The sequence below is a fragment of the Haliaeetus leucocephalus genome, unplaced genomic scaffold (assembly GCF_000737465.1).
Source record: "Haliaeetus leucocephalus isolate CR32 unplaced genomic scaffold, Haliaeetus_leucocephalus-4.0 Scaffold932, whole genome shotgun sequence".
NCBI lineage: Eukaryota > Metazoa > Chordata > Aves > Accipitriformes > Accipitridae > Haliaeetus > Haliaeetus leucocephalus.
In genome coordinates, this window is record NW_010973368.1 from 2,502,086 (window position 1) to 2,513,188 (window position 11,103).

The 11,103-nt window shown below is 34.8% G+C and overlaps 1 protein-coding gene across 1 annotated transcript in view; it reads left to right on the top strand.

The window, feature by feature from the left end:
• The window catches only part of TTC6 (tetratricopeptide repeat domain 6), a 46,411-nt gene extending 35,726 nt beyond the window's left edge, over positions 1 to 10,685 (top strand). Inside the window, exons 9-13 of the mRNA XM_010583991.1 lie at positions 2,076 to 2,245; positions 3,292 to 3,412; positions 4,740 to 4,890; positions 6,309 to 6,391; positions 10,676 to 10,685. Coding sequence (XP_010582293.1) covers positions 2,076 to 2,245; positions 3,292 to 3,412; positions 4,740 to 4,890; positions 6,309 to 6,391; positions 10,676 to 10,685 — 535 coding nt within the window. The remainder of the gene's footprint in view (positions 1 to 2,075; positions 2,246 to 3,291; positions 3,413 to 4,739; positions 4,891 to 6,308; positions 6,392 to 10,675) is intronic.
• Positions 10,686 to 11,103: the final 418 nt, after the last annotated feature.

Consider the following 11,103-nt stretch of genomic DNA (forward strand, 5'->3'; position numbering starts at 1 on the left):
AGAATATAAATATGTAAAAGACTGAATATGCATTAAACAATAATAAAGCACTTGCATTTCTGAAGAGTGTCTAATAGAAATAGAATAAGACTTCTAGGCCATGATATTCATTGGGGAATCTTTGTATTGCTTTTAATGACTTTGGATTAGTCCCTAGACCTTAATTTAACTAGGCACAGAACCATGTGCTTAGATCTCAGTGGAGTAATGCAAATATAGAGTAAGTTGGACTTAAGCACATGCATATGTGCTTTGCTCTAAAGAACTGGATTTAAATACATGCTCAAAGTGAAGAATGTCCTTAAGGATTACATAGTTCTATGCCTAATTTCCATTGGTTGCCTTGACACTTTTAGTTTTAGCATTATGCTGAATTAATGTTTTCTGTGAAAAAAAATTGGAACTATTGATGAGAAGCATCTTTATTTTTGAATTATAACAATGATTTTGAGGTTTGACTTACAAAGACCAACAAAAAAAATTATATGATTTCCCTACTAGAAAATGTGACTTCTACTTAATACCATTCCTGCAAAGATTTACATTCTTTTTATACTCTATTCTGGATTCATGAAAATAGAGGTAAAATAAAGATAAAAGCAGATATTCAGTGCCAGATTATGATACCAGAATTTAGGTGTCAGCTTGCTGTATCCATGGGATGTAGGTGTCTAAGCAGCCATTATCACCAAGGAGTCTAATCAATACAGTTAGTAGACTTTAGGTAGACTGAATATAGACTCTTCTATAAGGCCTGGAGATCTGTTCAGCTAAACAGAGAGTAAGTGTATATTTTTGGATGAACTGAACTGGTCTCATCTCCTTGGATTGTACTGACTAGATCTCTGTCAACTGTAGTGGAAAGTCAGACACCTAACATATGTTGCAGACATCTACAAATTGACACCTAAGTTCAGATGTCTTATTCTGGAACTGATCCCCATCCAAACTGAATAGAAGTGGCTAGGGGAGCATTCCCCTATGTGTATCTTCTACCTGTCAGCATGTTTCCTTCATCACAGGGAACCACAGCATCATGCAAAGCTTTCTTATGACATTAGGTTCCTGTGCTACTAAAGTAATTTACAGATGTTCCTTAAGACTCTGACTTTGAAATAAAATCTTGAAGCAACATAAAGCTGCATTTGGCTTCCTGAAATCCACTAGTTCATTGAGGCTTACATGTTGATGTGTGGGCTCTGTGAATAGTCCTAGTGAGTATAAGTGCCTTGTGTTTGTGTTAAGCACGTGATTTAAATTCTTGAGGAATTGACTTTACTGTGTTAGATTGAAAAAGGATTAGTATATATTTTGCATGATAACTCTACATAGAAGTGGGATGTGGCATAAGACCTGCTTAATATGTGAAAGCTATCTTCAGTAATACAAAAAGATAAGTTTTATATATTACATTTTGCATTGATAAAATAATTTGACAGCCATTGCTGTCTATTCACACTTTTTCACCTGTACTTGTGATTTATCTTGTTTAAATATATTGCTAGCTTCCTGAATTTGAGGGATGAATAGTGTAAAATAGTAGGATCTGATTTTGTTAACTTGTCTGTTTGAAAGAAATATTGAAGAATAGAATGGATGTTTTCAGAAAGCTTTAATAGTAATGAGGGGAGGTTTTTTTTTTCTTTTAAATCAGATTTAACAAAATCTGATATTTCCCATACAGGAACTGCTGCATGAATAGACTATGGAACTTGGAGAGTTCCATTCAACTCTGTGATGTCCAAAGCTGATACAGAGTTCTATTATATTGAACTTGGTTTATGCAAGTGCAGTGATCTGCCTATACAGTATAGATTACCAGGCTTTGTTACTTCAGACTTGCTTTATTAAATTCAGAAATAAAATTGAATGTTTATTCTATATTTCTACAGTTTTTTCCTGAATAATTACTTGAAGGTAGCATGACAAAAACAGTGGAAGAACTCTTGATATTAAGTTGACTCAACCTGTTAATATTACAAATAATAGTCTATGACTTCACATTGTGACTTCATTCTGTAGGTATAATTTTCTAAGGGAAATTATATTTAAAGAGAAACTTTCTTCCTTATTAGGCTATATCGAGGAAGAGCATATGCTAAGCAGCAACAGTACAGAAATGCAATACAGGACTTAGCAGCAGCGGTTCATCTAGACCCTTCTTGTTGGTTAGCATTCTACTATAGAGGTTGCATACTACGACAAATTGATCCAAAAAAAGCTGTGCAGGACTTCAGTGTTTCTGGTATTGTTTGTTTCTTTTAATGGTGTGTATGCTTATCATTAAAAAGAATGACAATTCACTAGTAATTACTGTACTGCAATGTAACACAGGTATTTCATGTTGCAAACATTAAAATGTATGGTTGTCATTCAGTGTTTGGTAATAACTTGCTCTTTGTCATTTCTATTAAGTTTGCTCTTAGACATTGTGGTAGGTTGACCCTGGCTGGGTGCCAGGTGCCCACCAAAGCTGCTCTATCACTCCCCCTTCTCAGCTGGACAGGGGAGAGAAAATATAACAAAGAGCTTGTGGGTCAAGATAAGGACAGTTTAATAAAGTGAAAGCAAAGAAAAACAAATGATGTTATTCTCGACTTCCCATCAGCAGGTGATGTCTGGCCGCTTCCTGGGAAGCAGGGCTTCAGTACGCGTAGTGGTTGCTCCAGAAAACAAAAATGGCTCCTTTCTGTCTCCCTTTACTTAGCTTTTATATCTGAGCTGACGTCATATGGTTTAGAATATCTGTTTGGTTAGTTTAGGTCAGCTGTCCTGGTTATGTCCCCTCCCAAGATCTTGCCCAGCCCCAGCCTGCCATTGAGGGGGGCGAAAATGTTGGAGAGACAGCCTTGATGCTGTGCCAGCACTGCTCAGCAGTAGCCAAAACACTGGTGTGTTATCAACACCTTTCTAGTTACTGATGCAGAGCATAGTGCTATGAGGGCTGCTATGGGGAGAATTAACTCCATCTCAGCCAGACCCAATACAGACATCGACTCTTGCTGCTTGTTTTTCTTCAGTTATTTTGCCTCTGCTTCCTAAGCTTTTCTGCTTCACTTTTAACAATTCAAGTGGGTGTAACTGAGAATTACAAATATGTCTTGAAGGTATTTCGTGCCACAATGAACAGTTTCTGTTGTGATCTAATATGTTTTGTTACGGTTTATCTATGATATTTTATAAAACTCTAAGAAAACTAGAGTAAGAAGTAATGTGCAAATAAGTTGCATGGAGTAACTGAAATATATGTGAATATCTGAACAGCTGATTTTTATTCTCCCTCTCCCACAGTACTCATCAATGACACTCAGGAAAATTTCTGTTCTTTTCTTCATCGTGGGATTGTTTACTCAGAACAGTGTCAATGGTCCCTGGCAATCTGTGACTTTGAAAGTGTCCTAGCTTTGGACAGGTGATTGGACTTGAGAATTTTAATATATGTTGTTTGTATTCTGATTATCTGGGGGGCATAAAAGTACTAATAAAGGAAAGTAGAATCAGAACCATTATTCAGCAAATAGACTAGAATTAAACCACACAAAACCATAATGTCTTCTTTTAGTATCTTTTGCCTCATTTACTATAGTCCGAGTATAATAAAAATAATTATTAATATATTTAAAAATTAAATTTTATTTTGCCTTACATGGCAACTTGCCAAATAAATTATTCAGGTCTGGCAGACAAAAGATGAAACTGAAGTCCTAAGTAAAGTTGACTACTCACGCCAATAATAATTTCGTTAGTCTTTTGGGAGGGAATATGTCCACAATGCAGGTAAAAAGTCAAACTACCTTTTTTTTCCCCAAAAGAAAATGCCACAATGGTTTCTTTAGCAAAAGCTAGTAAATGGTGTCCCTGAACTAAAATTTTTAAAAATGCTGTTTGTGGTCCTTGATAGTTGATGACTGAAGCTGATGTTTGTCTGAATTGCATTTCTTCCTACCACTTAAAAATACTTAAGAAACAGATTATATCTGTAGCAGCCCTGCCATGCAAATGGCATTACAATATGCAACAAGCCTCCCATACCAGTTAGCTGCATTAATTGCCTTACTCTAAAGGTACTGAGTTCTTGTTCAGTCTTGGGCAACCTCAACAGTCCTGTCTTGAGCAAAGGCTCCCATTCTAATCTGTGGCAGGCCTAAAGACTCCTCAGCTCTTCCTTTGTCTTGGTTCTGCTATAAGAAGTCTTGAACTTTGCCTAAAAACAGTCTGCAAGAGTGGGCTGCACAAGATATTGCAGATCTTGGAAACCCAGGTCTCCCTAGCAGCTAGCCAAGTGAAATGATAGAAAATAAGGGACAGGCTAGATGGCAAATGTGTAAGCTTTGTCAGTCTTTTAAAACCACAATGTGTTTTTAGTGTTGAAGAATTCAGTATTTCTCGGTCTATTCAGTATATACAAAATTACCAGCTAGCTCTATTTCTAGTCCAGCTTCTACGACAGAGACTTGTCATCATTTCTTCACAATTCACATTTGGAATGCTTTTTTTGGTTTTGGTGAACAGGGAGCCTCTAATGAAGCTTTCAAGCTTTCTAGCTTTCAAGCTACTGAAATGGTGGGTTTTTTTAATGAGCTATCTCCTCTGCTGGCAATTACAGTTCTTTAGCTCAGTGTGATCACAAAATAGATGTGTGGTAAATGTCATAAAAGTAGATGAAGCTGGTGTAAGCTGTGGTTAATACAATGACATATTTTGTGCAATAACAAAAGGAAAGAATATTCTGTTTTTAGGTCTGTCATCTTTGCTTACCTAAATATTGGTTTGATACTGCTCTTGCATCTTGATCAATGCTATGAAGCTATTCGACAGTTTACTAATGCCATTGAAATTGATCCTCTCAATGTTCGAGCCTATGTATGCAGAGCGCAAGCATATCATAAGGTAATAAATTCCTTTTGCTTTTGTTTGCCACTTAATATAGCTTTATTTATATTTATTGTTGTTGTGGGGATTTTAATACTTATGCCTTGGTGCTATACAGGTGTTAGAACCTGCTTATAGCTATATGTTTCAAGTAGTCCTTGTCAGCATAATGGAATTACATGCATTGCAATTGTAGAATATTGTTGCCATGTAATGCAATGACACAAAATATTTCAAGTGTCATTTTATCTTTTCTACATCAGTGTACATCTAATCTGAGCTTTAATAAATTTTTTTGAAATATATTTCAAAACTATTTTTTTTAAGTATGTATTTTTAAAATATAAACCCCCATATTTTGAAATACAGTGTTTTCTAAACAGAATTTTCTTGAGAATACTTATTTTTCAGGAAACTCAAATTTTCTTCCCCATAAATGGAAGTGAAAACATCTTCAGTATTTTAATTTACTGTGAAACAGAGTGTATTCTACCTCTGCATGGGATGTGAGAATAATTTGTGCTAGCAGTTGGGTTTTTGAGACCCTCTCAGGAGTACAAGGAATGGAGTATTCAAAGTGACCTAAGTTGTGTAGATTTCATTGGCAGAATTCAAACAACTGTTGTGTCTCACAGTGCTTAGTTTGTTTTCAAAATGTTTTGAGAAATTGCTCATACTGTTCTTTTTCTTCTACAACTAAAGGAAATGGCTTTTAACTCAGAGTCTAAGTGGATTAGTGATATACTTTTTTTTGATATTGTCTTTTAAGAACTTGTGCCTGATAGTTTATATTGGAGGTCATCCACTAATGCTCAGGTTGCTTTTGTAGGGGTTTTTTTTGTGTGTGTGTTTTTTTGTGGGGTTTTTTTTTGGCCTTTTTTTTTCTTTTTAAATTTCAATGTAAAGCAGTAAAATAAAGCTCAGTACATGCCTTCCATCAATGCTGTTCTTTAGTGAGAGTTTGAGTTAGCAGCTATCCGAGCTGGATGAATCAGTCCTTGGGATCTTCACTGTAATGATCTCCTTTCTCCTTAGCATCTGATGCACGCTGAATGGGACCACATGCACAGACACTTGAAAAAATAAATACAAATTCATTACAGCAATGAAGATTCATCAGGACATATGTGCATGTGGATCTCATGACCTAGTCTCCTTCCCAATAGTCCAGACTCTTCTTTGGATTTTGGAAAAGTAAAGAAACTGTCTGGAGTTTGGATTTACCCTGTGGGAAAGTATGGAAATTTGTAGCGTAAATGTTTCAGACCTTTGTTAAAAACATGTTGAGCTCCTTTATAGAGGGCATATGTGCCTTGTGAGTTGTTACTATGTGGGTATTGCATCCTGCAGAACTACATTTATAGAAATAGTAATTGTGTTTCCGAATTGTGTTCATATTAGCAATTGAATTGCTGTTTGTTCTTTATAAATTGCAGATTCATAATTTACCAAATGCTGTGAAGGATATAAACAGAGCCATTCATCTTTATCCAAATAAATCACAACTTTGCATATTAAGGTAGGAAAGTGATTAGCTGAGAACTGCACAGATACCTCACTTCTAAAAAAAATTCCATTTGGAATGCTCTTGGGAGATAGCCTTGTATTCTTTGAAACCTGCTCTGAATGGGTTTAAAAAAATGTAGTATTTTCATAGCATTTCCAGACCTGAAGAACTTAATCTGCATAGTGTCACCCAACTATCGTAATCGTTACCTTGGAGGGAGGAACCTTGTTTCATATACAGGATTCTGCTCTTTGAGGTACATGTAGTTTCTGGGGAAAAAGAAGTAAATAGGTGCCGTGACAAAAAAAGCAAGTCTGAACCTTTAAAAATTTAATAATTTTAAATGTTTTCCCCAAGTGGATGGGTCCTTCACTGATTTGTCTGCAGAATCCACATGATGGAAAGAATGTGGAGGATTAAGTCCAGGCCAATTTAGGTTCGAACTATTCTTCTTCCCCATCTTCAGCCCAGTGAGAAGTAGTGACCTTTACCAAGACTAAAAAATAAATTACTAGATAAACCTGTTTCCTCCCCTGAAAAGCTGTAAGAACTAAGGAGGAAATGCTAGGATATTATTCCTCAGGTGTATTAAGAGAATTAGTTACTATGTTCCAGTCAATAATACTGTATTTTCCCAGTTTTAGGAGTGGGTTTGCTCAGCTTGTCTCTCAGTGTTGTTTGGCTAGCATAACCTCTTATACTGATGCCGATATCTGAAGAGGCAAAAAATTGTCCTTGAAAACGGAATGTATCTATCAGCTATCAGTCTGTGGTGGATTTTACAAACAATATTATTAAGATTATTGTTGCCATTCTTGAGATTGTAAGGATTACTATCTGTGGAATCCAAAGAAAATGTATTTTTTAACTCCTATAGTCTGAAGAGAGGTAAGCATATAATTTCTTGGTACTGTGATGTGAGAGAAAAAATTGAAAATTTTTCAGATATTTCTGATTAAAAAAAGGGAAAAACTTTGGATGTTTTTATTGGAAGGCATTATTTTTCCTTTTTCTCTTTTTATACTAGTGAAAACATATTTCAGTAGTATTTGCACTTTGAAAGAAATGCCTGGAAATAGTTTTACTAATTACACCCAACAAATATTTCATTACAGGGGACAGTATTTAATGGAGTTGAAGAAAGATGAGCTGGCAAGTTTATGTATTCACCAACTTGCAGAAATGGATGAAGGTAATGTCAATTTCCATCAGTTTTCCTAGGTAGTTGTGAACCATGGCAACAGTCTGTAACCAAGGAATTGTTCAAAAAAATTAAGTTCAAGCATGCAAATAGGTTAGTTACTATGAATCAGCTAAAATATAGGAACTTATTATCTAGAGTATTTTGTTTGCATGTCTGAAGCCTTTAAAGGTAATAATGTTGTGCACTATTGCCTGTATTATCACCTGTGATTTCAGAATTTCCTTTATCTTTTGAGTTCTTGTTTTTTATTTCTACCTTTCAATATTGGTAATTTCTGCTTTAAAGGAATATTGAGTAAGGATTCTGTTCTGTTCTTATGTACAGTCTTTCCTAACAAAATATCAAATAGCTTTGGAACTGAACCTTCCCAATGTGTTTGAACAGTAAAAATGTTGCAGTACAGTAGTTTCTTGTTATGTGCTGGGCATAAAATGGCAGTGTTCAGTGCATCCTGAAGCTCTTGGTGATCCATATGAATAGCCATACTGTATAAGATTAATTTCCTGTCTCTGGTAGTGACCAAGAGTGGATACACAGGGCACACAAGAATATAAAAACAAAGCAGGCATATGGTGATACTTCTGCAGAGCAAAGCCTTCTTAGATGTGGGGAAAGGGAGGTAAATATTTGCAGATGTTTAGCAATCAAACTACACTCGTTGATAAACTTGATAAACGTTGATAAACTTCAACTTCAGACTTTTGTAGGAATTTTGTTTACATTTGTATTTTTATGGATGTTAAAACAATCTTTGATACTCCAAATATTTTAATAGTATTTTAAAGTTTGCATATCATTTAAAGGTATTTTATACTGGAAAACATATAGGTTGAAGTAAAAGAGATTATTGTTTTTCATGGTGGTTTCCTTCCAGAATCCTTTATGTCTCAGCCTGTTCAGCAAGCACTCATTCAGTCATTTTGTCAAAATCACAATAAGGCCATAGAGTGCTTACATGAAGCTGCTGCAACTCAACCTGAGCCTTCGATGTTTGTTATTTTAGGAAAAATACAAATGAAAGCCAAGAAAACTAAGGTTAGAAAAGTTTACATTATATATATGCCAAGCAAGACAATGTTTTTCTTTCTGTATTCTTTTAAGATTTTATGAAACGTGCTAATAGATAAATAAACCTTCAGAGTACCTCATTGTTTAAATTATAAGAAGACCTGAGTAAGAATTTTCAACAACAGCACTAATAGTTCAGCATGAATTAGACAATTTTAGTTTTAAAACATTTAAGGTGATCAATTAAAAGATACAATTATGTAGATTGAGGTCCATTATATGTAGTGATTTTGCTTCTTTTGAAATAAAATAATACAGAAATATGTCTAGCATTTTTTGTCTAATAAAATGCAGTACAAAAGTTTAATTCAGGTATGTGAACTGAATGTATAATGTATAGTTACAGGTGTTTTCTCAACTTTGTGAATATTCATATGTTGTAGGGTTTAACCAATATTGTCACTACTCTGAGTCCTGCAGTTAGCCAATATTTGAGGCCTGCAGAATTGTTGAAATTGGGAGTATGGATTAGCTGTTTCTTTTTGTACAGTCCTGTTTGTTTATAGAAAATGTCCAGAGTCCTGTTTCCCTAAACACAATAACAGCAAGCAACAGGTAGATTCATAAAACCTTGAATCTACCTTTCTATTGAGTTCTGTGTTTGAAAGGCATAGTCCTTCTGTTTCCTCTTAGCCTCATGTTTTCAGGTTCTTTTTAAATGAAAAGGCGTTCACTTTGCAAAAATTATGCTCCTGCTCCCTGGGCTTGTACCAGATAAAACCTCTTGATCCATTCAGCTTTTTTCATTAGGCGTGGGTGTTTTATTTGTCTGAAACCATAATGGGACATTACTAGTTTTGCTGTTATAGAAAGAATGCTAAGTCAAATATACTGATCATTAGTACGCTCCAATACAACTCATTTCAGTTGTCGTGGTTAAGAGGATGTGTGTTAGAGTCATTCCCTGATTTCTCAGAGTGCTTCACCCAGAGGTGAGGACTTGCATTGCTACCTCTTCTGGAGAGGAATAACACAATACTCTCGATATAGGAAGATGATCAGACTTCAGGCTATAGTGCCCTGCTGTGCCTTTAGAATTATATGTGAGTGAGTTCAAGTATCTGCAGTTCCTTTTCGTTTTAAAATATGAGTATTTTTGGATGTAGGTATAGAGAAAAAATGATTTTTAAATAGCAGTGAATGCAGACCTGTTTTGTTTAAAACTTCTACTACCCCGACAACTTAGGGAGACAGGTGTAGTATTTGCAGACAGCCCTATGGGCACTGGTATTCAAACTGATTTTTCTAAACAAATACTTCTTTAGCTCGAAAGACTTGCTTAAGAAACAAAATGCTGTAATTCTTTTACTCTTCTTGATATTGAAACTTTCAACTGTGGTCCCTTCATAATCCTCAAAGGCTAAGGAATGGCTTATCTTGGACTGTTCTTAATTTTTTTGATTGTTCTCCTTACACTCTCCTTTAAACCAAAACATTATTAAATATGCATAAATTACTGCCCAGATCTATGAGACATGGTAAAATTCTGAGAGGCTATTCACTTAAGTTCCTTCAATACCTATACAGGATTGATCCTTTTGATATATTTCTTAATGGTTATTAAATTTAGTGTGTTGTCTATGGAGTAAATAGTTTGTCATTATTTACATAAAGAAACCTGTAACAAGTACTTCATTATTGTCAGACTCCATCAAAAGGTATATCTCTTCTTCCCGAGGAAATAAATATAAGTAAAATGAATAAATAATTATAATTAAATATGTACCTAAGTAATGGTATAAATGAACTGGATGTTATTTCTAGATCATGTACATTAGCTACTTTGTCATATATAAATAAAACTCAGCAATATTTCTGTTTTTCTAATCAGTTATTAATATGAACCATTCAGAAATCAAGAGTGTGTCCAACTCCAGCAACATCAAAGAACACTAGACTAGTCATTTTTACCATAACGTTCCAAAGAAAGACTAAAAAAAAAAAAATAAAATTTAAAATGTCTAAAAAATCTTGCAGATTTTCAGTTAAGTGCTTTACAACTATTAATGTTCTCTGTATTGCAGGATGCTGTGAGGAGTTTTAAAAAAGCTATGAAGCTCCTGATGACCTCAGCAAAAATCCTGCCTAATACATTTGAGACTGCAGAAATGTATTATCTCACAGGCCTGTGTTACATGGAACAAAAAAGTTTATTACGGGTTGGTGTTAATTATATAGAATACATTAGCCTTTGACTCCACTGCTTGTAAACAACCACCATAACTGAGCGAATTATTTCAACATTTTTAAACAGCCTCCACTGCCTTTAGCAATTTTCTTTTGAATTCATGATGTACATTAGACTGTCTTGCAAACATGTGAGTCATTTTTCCAGCACTAATGTTATGATCTTTTTTAATGTATGTCATTAATTGCCATTCTGATGGAATAAAGAACGTTAATTTCTTTTGTGTTTATCAATGTCTTCACAGATCTTACAGACAAACAACAC